Source organism: Callionymus lyra, chromosome 10, assembly GCF_982586985.1.
Source record: "Callionymus lyra chromosome 10, fCalLyr1.hap1.1, whole genome shotgun sequence".
NCBI lineage: Eukaryota > Metazoa > Chordata > Actinopteri > Syngnathiformes > Callionymidae > Callionymus > Callionymus lyra.
In genome coordinates this window covers 18,311,631-18,325,478 of record NC_141827.1, presented here as the reverse complement: position 1 = coordinate 18,325,478, position 13,848 = coordinate 18,311,631, and the positions used below count along the sequence as shown (strand labels likewise).

The 13,848-nt window shown below is 39.2% G+C and overlaps 1 protein-coding gene across 1 annotated transcript in view; it reads right to left on the bottom strand.

Moving 5' to 3' along the window:
• lrig1 (leucine-rich repeats and immunoglobulin-like domains 1) overlaps positions 1 to 13,613 on the bottom strand; it is a 33,570-nt gene extending 19,957 nt beyond the window's left edge. The window contains exons 1-3 of the mRNA XM_087800307.1: positions 12,886 to 13,613; positions 1,384 to 1,455; positions 2 to 76 (exon numbers count right to left, since the gene is read on the bottom strand). Coding sequence (XP_087656433.1) covers positions 2 to 76; positions 1,384 to 1,455; positions 12,886 to 13,088 — 350 coding nt within the window. The 5' untranslated portion in view covers positions 13,089 to 13,613. The remainder of the gene's footprint in view (position 1; positions 77 to 1,383; positions 1,456 to 12,885) is intronic.
• Positions 13,614 to 13,848: the final 235 nt, after the last annotated feature.

Here is a 13,848-nt window from a genome sequence, read left to right as displayed (position 1 = left end):
CAGGTAGAGAGATACAATCTTGGAGGCGGCTTGTCCTAAATCTGGTAGCGAGGTCAGCTCGTTGTGGTCCAGCCTCCTGGAGATTTACAAACAGAAATCGTGGGTTAGGGGACAACATTGCCCTGAAGGGAAGCATGCACGCATAACTCTGACGTGTCAAAATAGTTTCTATTATCTTTAGCAATACATCTTTTTTACTGGTGGTTTTGAATATTTGCTACATTTGTTCACACCTTTTCAAATCAGTTTCTAAAACAAAGGGGTGAAAGTAAGCAAGAGACTCTCGTCTGGCTGTATGAAGACTTAGCTTCCGTGTCCGTCAGTGTGTTGCTGCCGGGGGGACACTTGGCCGAGTCCTTCCCCTCGACGTATAAAATATTTACAAGGCCAGCGCTGGTCGCGGTATCAGGTGGTGTAGGAAGCTTAATATAGAAGACCGCCACTTTATTCTCAAGTGGACTTAACCGCCGCGCGAGGATAGAAGTGACATGATGCACACAGCAGCTTACAGAGCACTACAGAGGAATAGCATAGACAAGAGTCATGTGACCCAGTGTAAATGAAAAATCTGATATGGAGACTGAAGAGTGCTGCTTAGTCTGGGACTGTGTCCAGCTGTTTCCTCTGGTCCTAAAATCTTTTTAGACCATCCAACATCCATCTTTCATTAATATTTGATCAGATTTCTGATGTTTACCAATCCTTTTTTCTGGTAAATTTTCTTTTTCCTCTGCTTCCCACTGCCATTTAATTTGTTTACTTTATTTTACACCAATTAAATAATGAAACATTGAATTATCAAATTAAAAAAAAATGTTGTCCTTTTTTCTGTGTTTAAAAAAAAAAGGTTCATTTTACCATTTTACTCCTTTTTTTTCTCCTTGCAGTGATTTTTTGAAATTGACTTTCTTTTTTTGAGTCAATATTTTGTCTCATAGTAGTTTAAGAGGAATTTTTGTCAAGAGATCAATATTTTTTTCACCCTAAAACATTAGTATTTTATATTTAACTTGTTTATTTGTACTTTTGCCCAAATGTAGAAGTTAAATTAAGTGATCATTGAGGGACTTAAAGCTTGTTCTAAACCCTGATCTAAGTTCTTTGTCTTTAGACTTAGATTGTATCATCTTCTTTCTCTTTATGTTCTTGTTTTTATTTTATTTTGATTTATTTTTTATGAAAAATTGTTGTATTTTCTGTGGCTATTGGAAAAAAACAATTTCCCGAAGGAGACCTCCTGAGGGATTTATAAAGTTTTAACTTACCTTACCTATACAAAACCATGAAACTTCCCAATCCTACACTCTTGGCTAGAATCACTTAAATGTAGCTGCATTGTTGACTTTTCTATCCTGTAAACAGCGTGTGTGTGTGAACACTTACAGCTCTCTTAGGTGGGGAAGGTTGTTGAAGACTTCGGGATCCACGGCGCTCAGCTTGTTGTAGCCGAGGTTCCTGAAAAAGAGACAGAAGCCGTTAGAAAAATGTTGCTCCGACGGACCATTCATGTGTCGTCGGGCCCCCGAAGAGGCCGAATCAATAGCATCGATTGAGAGCGTCTCCCGCCGGCCGCTCATCTGCACAGTCAATCTGCGCTCGAGTGCAAACAGTTAATGTGATTGTCGGCACTTGACTCGCGGGGCTGATTACAGAGAGACTTGTAATGTAGTGGTCCCGCTGCTGCGAAGGATTCGTTTATCTGGCTTTCAGATTGGACTTCCCACGCCATATGAATCTAATTCAGTCGGCACATAAACAAGCACTATCTCTGTCACACTCTCTGCCTCGCTGGCACACCGCCCTGTTGGCAGAGTCGGAGGGTGCAATAAGAGCGCTGTTTGTGTTTGTGTGGCGGGGGACAAAGGGGGCCCACAGTGCCCGGCTGCCAGCCTCCCGCCCCCCCCCTGCCCAGTGTCCAGACGTGAGAGTCTGCCCAGGAATGTTTCCAGAGATGATCGCTTGTTCCCAGACGCTTTTACCTGATGCTACACATTCCTCGGCCGACCGTCCCCGCCGCCAATTGTGGAAGACCACCGCAGCGGCTAACCCATGAGGCTTCTGTTCATCTTTTTAACTCCCATGATGCTCCAGTGTTTAAACCACAAGTGGTGCAGTAAAAACCTCAAAAAAAACAACAACGTTGTTTGGACTAAATCAGACCGCAGATCCACATACTGATACATAAGTCTGTAAATAACTGGACTAACTGATGGAAAAAAAACTGTTTCATAAAAGTATTTTTTTGTTAAAATATATATTATCCATATATCAAACAAGATTATACAAATATTGTAAATAAAATATCCCTCGTTTCTTTTTTCTTCTACTTTTACTTTGATTCAATCAAATCAATAAAACAGCTTTTCCGTATACAGGGTACAAGTGGAAAAATAACCTCCCAATATTCAACATGTTTTGCTAGCAGTACAATCCAACTTCAGAATCATTTAGTTAGCGATAACACGATGGTCTCAACTCCACTAGCTGGGGGGCTACCAGAGGTCAATTCATGTTTAAACTGGGCCACAGACTTTGACACATTTATTCATGTTTTGTCATTTGTTTAATGTACTTTTGTGTGGTTTCACTGTGTATTCGGTCCGTCCACGTCTACTTTTATGTGTCAAGTTATTGTAACTATATAATGAAAGCTTAATAAATGATAATATTTGATGTGATTTCTTAACTATTGTACTCGTTGCTCTGACTGGATCATAAAACTCGCAGAATATCATGTCTGCTTGAGAGTAAATAAAGCAACTTTATTGCTATGACACGGTTGTTGTAAAGTTTAACTACAAGCTAGGCGCTTCTAATACGATTCAAATCAATTAGTTGAAGAAGTTTCCCTTTCTTGTGCGATAATGACAGGGTTTTTTTTTTCCTCCCGCTGTGACGGAAAGGTGTGACGAGATAATAGCAGAGCTTGTCTGCCTTCCAGGGCGGCGAGCATGTGTCTCTGTGTTATGATCTTTTAATGGGGCGCCTCCCACCGCGGTTCCCGATCGCCCAATTGTCGTCCCCTGCAACAGGAGGCGATTACCTCGTTACGAGCCGCCCCTGCCTCGGAGCGCCGAGCGAGGCCGGGTTCACGTGCAGTGGCAGCAGCGCTCAGGCGAGACGCACTGAAGAGACCTTTGGCATTTCACAGCTTAATAACAAATGTGTGTTTCGCAATGTTGTGGTTTTTGTGGAGGGAAAAAGGGGGCGAGAATTTCCACGATTCCTCGATCCGATCATGACAACTATTACCTCTTGATTGTTATTCTTATAAAACTGTGACCTAATCTTCTAACCATGACTTCTGTATGCAAGCGCTTCTGAGAATAATAACAGTAGGAAGAAAACAACAAAGGAGGTGATTAAGAAAGGGAACGTTCTCGAGCGAAAACCTGCTGTACTGGTGTTTGAAGCCAATAATGCGACACAGAAAACCGGTCGGCGCGCAAGTCAGCGCTCTACCACCCTCGCCTGTGGTGCGACGAGACTTATTTTTGGACTTCATCTCATTCTCAGAAGTGTCGTTACGCATCTTAAGACGTCGTCGGAACACGCAACGACACCGAAACTTTTTTTTTAGTATCATGACAAACTGTGATGGCCTGAGTCAACAACTAGAAGGATAACATTTTCTAAAGTAAAGTCATCAGAAGGAAAGAAGGCCCATTAAAAGCAGTTATATATATATATATATATAAACACACACAGAAGATGTAAATGCTTAAGTTTAAAGATGGTTAACATTTTGTAATATAAGACAAAAGTAATTTCATCTGGTGATTTTGACTCCATCCACTTGTGAGTCTAATCCAATATTACCACTTTCTTTTGTTTTTTTCTGATGTGGGTCATGTTTTACCTTTCAATTTCCACCTCGTATTCTTTCAATCACTAACTTCATATAGTTTCCTTTTCTAAAAAAAGACGTTAACTTAGTAGTTCATTAATAATTTACAATAGCTTTATTTTTTTCGCTTTCTCATACTTACAATGTGGAGATTTTTTAAATGAATATTACACTTTGAGTTTAAGAACTCACACTATGACTACATTTAGTTACCTCAAAATATTTTTATTTTATATTTCTTATTATATTCCTTTAAGGTTTGAAATATTTAATGTGAAAATATTTTGGTTTATTTTCAACCCTCTTGTGCTATTCCCCTTCTTGTTATTCATCATTATCATCGTATTAGTAATATATAAATACATCTGAAAAAATACAAATGTATTTAATATAAGTGATTACATTTTAACTCATAATTAATACTATAAACTGAACAGACCTTGCGGCGAAACCACAGCTGTTATTTAATCTTTCAATGTGTCATTTAAAGTGCTAGTTAAATCTAGTCGGATTACTCGGGGGTGATGTGTCACAAAGACTCGTAATGACACATGGAAAAAAAAGAATCTTAAAAAGGAAGCCGCCCATACGTGAAGCTGCCTAAATGCTTCTTCATATGGACGTCCTGGATCACTCAACGCAACTATGCGCCTAAATGAAGTGTCGGCTCAACATGGCTTCTTGAAGTTTACATCCCATAATCCCGGCAGGCGGATAAAAACTCTACTCGAGTCGCCGGTTCCTAAACACAGGAGCATTTTGGGTCCTTGAGCGTTTCAAACAGGGCAGCGGCTGAAGTGGCCGAACCGGTTTACAGAAGCGGGGTTGTGTGGCACGAGAGCGTTGGCCAACAATCAAAACGCACTTAGCTAAAGAGCGAGCGATAATTTAAGACCGCGCCGCGATAAACACCGGTTATCTTTCTGCGATCAGTCAAGTGGTGTCAAGAGCGTCCAAGTCAATCAACGTGCGACTGGATGGACGGTTTAATGAACGGTTCGAGCCGTTGACAGGATTCTCCAGGCTCGACTTTTCAGTTTGTTTGGTTGGTCGTCACGTTTTCTAACCGCTGTGATGCTAACAAACTGTGTTCCCGTTCATTTATTTAAATGTAAATAAGTCTCCCATGTCAAATTGTATTCATTTATATTATAATTACACCTTAAAAAATATCTATAAACAATAATTTTGCTATTTTAAACGTACATTTGTTGTTCTTGATGATGATTAATTCGATAAATATGTTTACTTTATATCGATATTTGCAACCTGGTGTTTCAGATACTCTTAAACTACTATTTATTTCAATTCAAATCTTTATTTCCTAAATCATTTAAATATACTCTTAATAAATAAAACATTTATTTTTTTACTGTATGAACTGTATATTGTTCATGATGGATATATGTAGTTTTTATTTTCATTCATACAATCACTGTCTATTAGTTTAGTAGCTTGTATATGATAATAATATAATTTATTTTATGAATAATATTGATCCATGAGTCAAAACATCCAACAATGTCTACAATACTTCCACAATTCCTCGTCTTTCTTTAGAGCAACACTCTTATGTAACTCAACTTTTGATAGCAAGTACTCAAAATAAATAATTATAAAATATTTTTTATTCACAATTAACATGCAAATATTCATGCAGTTTGTTCATTTTAATTTTTTTTACTTCCAGCTGCTAGAGGGCATTACGTCCTCCCCAGATTAATACCTGTGAGATCTTGTTGATGACTGAGGACAAGAGGATATACTATAGTCCACTCAAGGATCTTTTAGAGTTGATGCTCTTGACAAATGTTTGGTTTTAAAACAAATGAAAGCAGCGAGTTAATCCAGTAGAACAAGTAGAAATGTACTGCTCAATTTGTCCATTAGCTCAGCTCTTTCATCTCCAGGACAGACCATCATTATACAAGTCAACCATAAGAGGGTATATAAAAGACAGTCCTCATGACCCAATCATTTAAAAGATAGCTTTCTTATACGAGCTGTGGGAGTCCAGGAGTGATGTCATGGTGGATGACACGATGCTTTCAGGTCCCTCCACATGCTGATATACATCATCATCGTCGCCCTCATTTCTAGCGCAGATAAACGACACGTGAACTTTGCTCGCCGCGAGTGTGAAGTGATGTCAGTGATGATCTCTTCTCGCTCGACAAAAGCTCCTTTATTTTAACGTGCGCCATTCGAGGACACACATAAACCGAGTCAAACAATAACCTGCAATTCACCGTCCTTCCTGTAATAAGAGTGAGTTTATAGCCGGGCAACTGCAGCCAGAGTGTACATAAAGCCTGCAGCAGCCCTTTTACTCTCTTGTCAGGCCAACAAAGGAGAGAACAGTATCTTAGTTTGACCCAATGTGACGTTCACAGAATCGGTGTGAATATAGTTTTACACTGATCTTTGAATAGAATGTTTTTTTTCACTTTAAAGTTGGAATTTCTTCCCTTATTTGACATCAAGTGGGCTTTTTCTCATCTTATTTGACCGAGGGCCGGGGCTTGGATTAGAAAAATGTGAAATTTTTAGTGCACTAATAAGGAGTAAAAAGTTCCTATTTATTGCAGCGAGCAATTAAATCACAAAAGCAACACGTTTGCCCAATAATAATAATAAAATATTGAAATTCCATTAATAAAAAAGCACCAACAGAATTTACCTTTTTTTTTTTTTCATTTGACTGCTTAATACATACTGGAATTAAAGATGGATTTAAAATTAAGAAATATGTATACGTATTGAAATAGGACATTTTATGGAGCTACAGAAAGGAACAAAAATCAACACTTTTTTTCTAGTTTCTTTTTACTATGATATAAAAGAAATCCCCCAAATCAACGTTGTTACAATCAAGTGAACTAATAAAGTATTGAATACTTGGCAACTATGATCAGTACTGAAAAGAAAGTTAAAAAAAAAAATGGAAACAATAAAGAAAAGAAAATTGATCCCCCAAAAAAGGGACGAAAAGATATTCATTAGTCTTTGGTGTGACGGCCAGTTAAGAGAAACTGTAATACATGGTGGGACCATGCAATCTCACCCCCCCCCTTCAGTTTTGGATTTACAAAGTAGATGGAGCAGCGAGGAAATGTGGGGTAAAGGTCCGCACTGGCTCGAGGCGTTGCGTGAACTCTTGGCCTTGCCCGACGACGCCAGCATTACCCCCCAAACCCCTACATAAATTGCCTAAAATACTGTATCCGGTCATGATTGTGGCGCCAGACTTTTCCATTGCGGAGACATGATTGACCCCTAAATTAGTTTGTGATGGCAAATGCATGAAGGTACAAAGTCTAATAATAATAGATAGTCTTAAGACAAAACCTATTTTAGAAGTTAAACGTTATCATCCCTACTTCTACTGCGCTGAGATTCTAGGGTCAAAGTCAGAAAATGTCTTTTTTGTAAACCATGGACTCCAGCTTAAGTATTCTTCTTACACTCAATTGTGTTCGTGAACGTTTGCTCTTCGCCATTTCACGACGTGGAATCTTCAACCCAGACATTTGCTCTGTTGCTGACACCCTTGTGCGGCTGTTGCTTCAGACAAAACTCCTCTCAGGAATGTTCTGTGAAGGGCCCCTAACTGGTGCAGGTTCTCTCCCTCTCCGTCCAAGTCACGCTTCCCCCTCTCCTCTTCTCATCTGCTGCAAACTCTTACCAGATGTAGAGAATTCACGGATGATTCATCAGTCTAACCCACTTTGTAGACACCGACTTTTTGGGGAAGGAAAGGGGGGGCCCAGAAGCCCGGAGGGGTCTTCGCTGAATGCTCATCGATTAACTGGACTTCACTGCTGTGTGTTGATGCAGCAGTTGTGAAGTGTTGCAATACTTTTTGGAAAAATACTTGTTAGCCACCTCAACCCTTTCGACACAATGTATATTGAGACAATTTTAGTGATATCAAGATAAGAATTTATAGATCAAACAACTGATGTGATTCCAACATCAGTCAAAAAATAGAAGCAGTTCATACCTGGATTCTAAAAACTAAATTAAAATTTCCAGATACTTTTAATATCCAAAATTGTAATTTGTCTTAATAAGTGGAAAAATATATTCAGTCAAATAGTATATATATATATATATTTTTTTAATTGCATTATCACCATTTTGCACTTTGTAGAGAACATTTTATGTCCAAAAAAAATCCAGTTTCATTTTGAAAATTGTGTTGGTTTTTCGGGGCAATGATAATCTTCCATCTACCAAACAGTACTATTAGTATTAAAAACTGAAGAGTGAAACGATTACAAGTGCCAATAATGACAACACGAGGTGACGAATGAATGTTCCGGTGTAATGTACATAGAGACAGTGAGAGTAAACACCTGGATCAACACTGTGTCGAAGAAGTTCAAAAACAATCTCTTATGTAGCGACACAGTCTAGGTTACTCTTCATCTCATGGACTTCAAAAAACAAGAAGAACCAAACTTTTTAAATAAAAAGCAGCTCAATTTATTTTTACTTTGGATAACGGACTTACATGTTTAGCAGTGATCAGCTTAAACTAACTAACTAGTCTATAGTTTTCAGTGGAAAATATTTGTTGTCCTGGTGAAGACCCCAGTCCGCTGTGGTCTTGTTTTCTCCATTTGCTTCTAAATGACGGGTGTGTGTGTGTGTGTGTGTGTGTGTGTGTGTGACGAACTGTGACGATAAAAATTTTCGCTGTAATCACAAACAAACCACAATATCTCATATGTACGCAATCAGAAACCACAAGAGGTGAGAAAATTACACCCATAGAAAATTACCACCTCCAGATAGATCTGCACGACAAACTTTCCAAGCGTGTCGACACTTTTTACCCCACGCGAAAAAAACTGGCTTCATTAAAAGAGTGCATCATTAAAAGAGTGCATCATTAAAAGAGTGCACGTGGGCGACGTCATGTGGGTCTAAGAGTTTGAGTCGTCTGGCTTCCGCAGAGTTTTTTAAGACGTGGTTGAGGTTTCTCACCACAGAGGAGACTTTCACCAACTGCCTGAAGGCAGCGGCAGCAGCAGACCGTGACATTGACAAAACACTTCCATGCAGTGGGAGGAACGTGACCCCCCCCACCCCACCCCCCGGACCCTATACTTTCAGACACACACAAAAACCTACACAAACACCTCCTCGTCTATTCCCTTAGGCAGGTGATCCGCTCCCAAACCAGCCAGCGAAAGCTTCCAGCCCGTGTCAGGAAACCACCGGTACAAATCTATTTCCTGAGGGTAGAAGCCAAAACCAACTGTTTACCAACAAAGCAGCGCAGGCTACGATCAAGAACAGCAGCTTCTTCTGAAATCCTTCTTTTCGAAGAAGTTAAATCAACAAACTATCAGGGACACTAGTTAGTTTTCAGACAAGGATAGTGGTAGCACTAACCAGACAAGTCAAAACAAAACATTTTCTCTAGATCTAAGCCACCGAGCCATTTTACGCAGCTTCAAATCATATTTTTAACATAGTGTTGTGTGTATTTAAAGAAAGAAAATTACATTTGGGATCCTTCAGTTTTGAAAGAAAGCTGGCATTAATGGTAACAGGTATATTTCCTCTTTTATCCCTTATTACGATAGCATTAGCTACTCGGGATGGTAGTGATTTCGATTAATATGCCCCAAATTTGTGCCGGAATTATTGCGTACCAGTGGTTTATCTAATTAAAAAGAAGCTTCTTAACTAGGAAAGTAAAGACACCTCTTCATCATCAGGCTAATGGTTACATTCACAAAACATATCTACACCTACAAACATATTTTGAGGTCATTTAAATATATATATTTAACAGAAATATTTAAATGTTTAAAGGCATCAAAGGTCAATTCTAAAAATAAACAAAATCATATTTAGTGCTACAATTCATCACATAGTGAATTTCAAGTCTCACAGACTAAATGAAACAAAAGAATATTGGGCATTTTGCTAACTTCAAGTTTTTTTTTTATTGTTGTCCGTTTGGGTTATTGTTTAAACACATTGGACCAGACTGGACCACAATACTTGTACTTTTGTTGCTCCGTTTTTAGATTTTATTCTTTCAAATGTATATATAGTTATTTATATATGTATGTATGTATATACAGTATCTATATATATATATGTTTATTTTTTACTGTGCACTTTTGTTGGGGGTACAAAGTAAGAATTTCATGGTACGTAGTACCTATGACAGTAAACACTTTGAATCTTGAATCTTGAAAAGCTATTCTTAGCTTCAAGATGAAAAAAAAATCTGACAACACTGACAACTACATAGTTATTGAAACATGTGGTTTCCCAGAGTTTGACTCAGTTTAACCAGAAAGATCTGTTAATAACTGACACAGAGGTGTCCAACAGGTGGATCACAATCTAGCAGTACATCACAGAGGCAGGTTGAAGTTCACTCGCTCCCAGCATGTACACCAGGTGTGTATTAATCCTGCAGGTCTACATTAAATCATCCTTTTGTCTATGAAATCTAATCCAGGTCGGACACATTTCTGGACATTTTATTTCAACTACTTCTCCACAAATTGAAGCAAACAAGGCCACCATGCAAAAGAACTGGATTACGCCATCCCATCTATGAGCATCTGCATAAAACACATTAGATGAATAACTTTTCTCTTCCTGTAACCTATTTGAAGCGTTCAAACACACCAGGAGCCGTAAGAGGCCTGGCGTCGCTTCCCCTCTGCTGTCCACAGACCAAATTACAGATGCTCATGATTTTATTTACTCGCTAAAAATTATATTACGCCGCCGGCGCTGCCGACCAAAGTGCTTCCTATACACATTACGACGGTCGCAAATGAGATGAGCCACCGCTGTGCCGAGTAAATATGTGGTCGCGAGGTCTAAAATCTGCTGGAAACCTTGTTACGTCGGCCATCGCTCAGATGTGATGCAACAATTTTATAAAAACAAACATTAGAAAAGCTGATGAAGATTACAACAGAGGAGAAAGTACCGGTTGAGTTCCAAATCGAATGTGACACCGAGAACCATGGTCTCAAATCAGAAGGGTTGCAACAGAACTATGCCAATCCACTAATGTATGTGCATGTATATGTGACCTGGACGAGAAATACATGCATTAATAATATGACATCATACAGAACAATGGTATAGAAAAGGGCATGTCATTTTAAAAACACCTATTGTGAGTAAAGTTCAATATTTGTTGAACTGTAAATCAACTTTATATAGTTTGTTATGTTTTTATTTGTTCAGGCTTTTCCTTGATTTTCTGGAACTCCTATTGTTTTATCGGTTTAATCTTGATCTTTAAAGTATATACTTTATTGAGTATTGTTTTGATTGTTTAAGCGCTTTGTGACCCTGGTCTGGAAAAGCGCTATATAAATAAAAATTACTTACTTACTTACTTATGTAAAAGTTGAGTTTAACATTTTTTGGCTCCGTTTTTCATTTAAAAATCTATTATATTTTCTTAGGCCTAAAAGTGCCAGTTTTTTTTTTTGTTTTATTGAATTTTGTTAATTTGACATTGTGTATTAATAATAATAATTGGATTTCTGTCCTTGTGAACGAGGTTTCTCATCTTGATTTAACTCGCTCCACTTCCTGACAAAATTGCAAACAGCAATTGCAATATTTTCCATAATAAATATCAGACATGTTGAATCTTAAACAAGATGATCGTACTGACAAGTCTGGCTACTACTCCAAACAACTTGCAGGGAGGACGGAGCGACATATGTTTGGAATCGAGAAGTCGGTGTTTGTTTGAGGCGACACATTTCTATCTTTTTTTAAAACAAACATACGGACCATCTTCCATTGCCACCGCCTGATTTTAAATAAAATTCAAATCCCTGTTGATATCCTTTGACCAGCATAAAAATAAAGTTGCTCCATCAAGTCCCGTCACACGACGTCAGCTCCGGCTCCCCCTTCCGAAACGAACTAACCACCAAAACTAAGCCACTCAAGTGCGGGCGGACATGTTGAACTATCATTCAAACACCGATTCCAAACGGGACCGTGCGGCGGATCACTTTGAATGGACTGCCAACACAACACCACTATCTCAAGTGGTGTGGAAATATGCAGCTTAGGTGTTTAAACCGATAATTCAGAGCCATAAAGCCATTCCCTTTGAAAACAACAAGTCGGCGGCTCCTTAAATCTAAAGCGATAAGGTATGGCTGAGATAAGAGCCGGGTAGAGAGAGAGAGAGAGAGAGAGAAGCTCTTGCAGGAACTTCCACGAACCAAAAGGTTTGAGAGCAGCTGTCGGGAGTCACTTGTCCCAACAGTAGCTTTTGCTTCGTCTCTGTGAGGGATCATTTGGGAGTGACTGCTTCTCCGTTTGGGTGAAAGTTCCAAGACAAACTGAAAATAATTCTGAGACGGATAGAACCAACAAGTGACTTCAGCTTTACAAATCCTGGGACAGGAAGAGACAGAAACTAGGGCACAGACTACTGTCTGGAACTCTTGTTTAAAAAAAGTTTGTTCAAACCTATCAAAAGTATTAAAGCATCACACGTAAAAAAAAAAAATAAAACTAAAATTGGGTATAAGGCAACAGGTGTTTTCAGATAGCCTTGGAAATTTCAAGCATAATTAAGGCAGAAACCTCAATAGAACCATACAAAAAAAAAATCCAACCATGGATAGCTGAGCCAAGAAAGAATTGTTTGAATCCAACAAACTGGAACAAAATCAGAGTATTTTTTATCCGTGTAAAACTTTCCAACAGTTTGTTATTTTAAGAGAGATACTTTCTTGTTAGCACAAGTCTTTGAATGAAGACTATGTTGCAATAGACAATAAATCAAAACAAATGATGACAAAGTGAAAAAGAATCCTTGCAGGTTTTGCTTCAGCAGGATATTAAAAGTGTATAAACGAGGTTTATTTATGTATTTAAAGTGTGTCTCAAAGTAAATAAACTGATCTGCAGATAGAAGGGAAACAAATGATAGCGATAAAAGGAGAAAAAGTGATATTTAACAGTGTTATTTATAATTCAGTGAGTTTGAATGCGTTTTTTAAAAAAGTACTTACAAGGAGACGGTCCGGACGGGCAGGTCCAGCGGAACAGTCGTCAGCTCCGTATGACTACAGTCCACGGAGTCCCCGGTGCAGGTACAGTTGTGGGCACACGGTAGGTCTTCGCTCCATCCTCCGCCGAGCAGGAGACCGAGCGTCAGAACCAGATAAAGAACACTTCGGTGAAGAGCTGCGAGCCGCCCCGGGGACGCCGCCATTTTGTATCCAGCTTTATTAGCGCGGAGCTGGAAAGTTAACGTCCGGAGAAACTTTTACATTCACGCGTTAATGGTGGCGATTTGAAAAGACAAAAGGGACGGACATTTAACTGTGTAAATCCAGGTTAATAAACGAAAAAAAATCACATTATACACCGAAGATCCAAAAGTTTCAGTCCAAACTTTAAATCGGTGCCAAAAACTAAAATGATTTGACTCCGTATTCTTTAGCTGTTATTCTACTGCAGCGGTTTTTTTAAAAGTAGTCCTGAACACACAGCAGGAGATCCACTTTTAACTTGTTTCTCCAGAAGGTGTTTAGTTCCAGTCCGCATGTAAGTCCCAATCTCTGCAGCGCGACTCCGCAATAATCCAACTTTTGGAAAGGAAAATAAAAACAAAAAAACACTATCAAGAAGTGTTATCAGGTGCCGTCAACAAATCTACATCCATCCGATCCAAAAGTTCCACTCCTCCTCCTCTGGATCACTTCTTTCCTGCTCTCTTTACTTTCCTTTTTTCCGGTCCAGTCCCACGTTGGAGGCACAACAGCGAGTCGCCGAAGGTCCGCCCATCGCTCGCTCTGATTGGCCGAAGGGCTGCGACGCCGAGCTACGCTGTGGATCTGATTGGTCGGCTGGCGGTAGCTGATGTTGGTGGAATCTGTCAGTCATCGGCGGCGGGAACGCCCATGTTTCCCGCCCCGTGAGTGTGAAACCGCACCACCTCGGTCACTCTCACTGCTTCTTAAAGAGCCCAG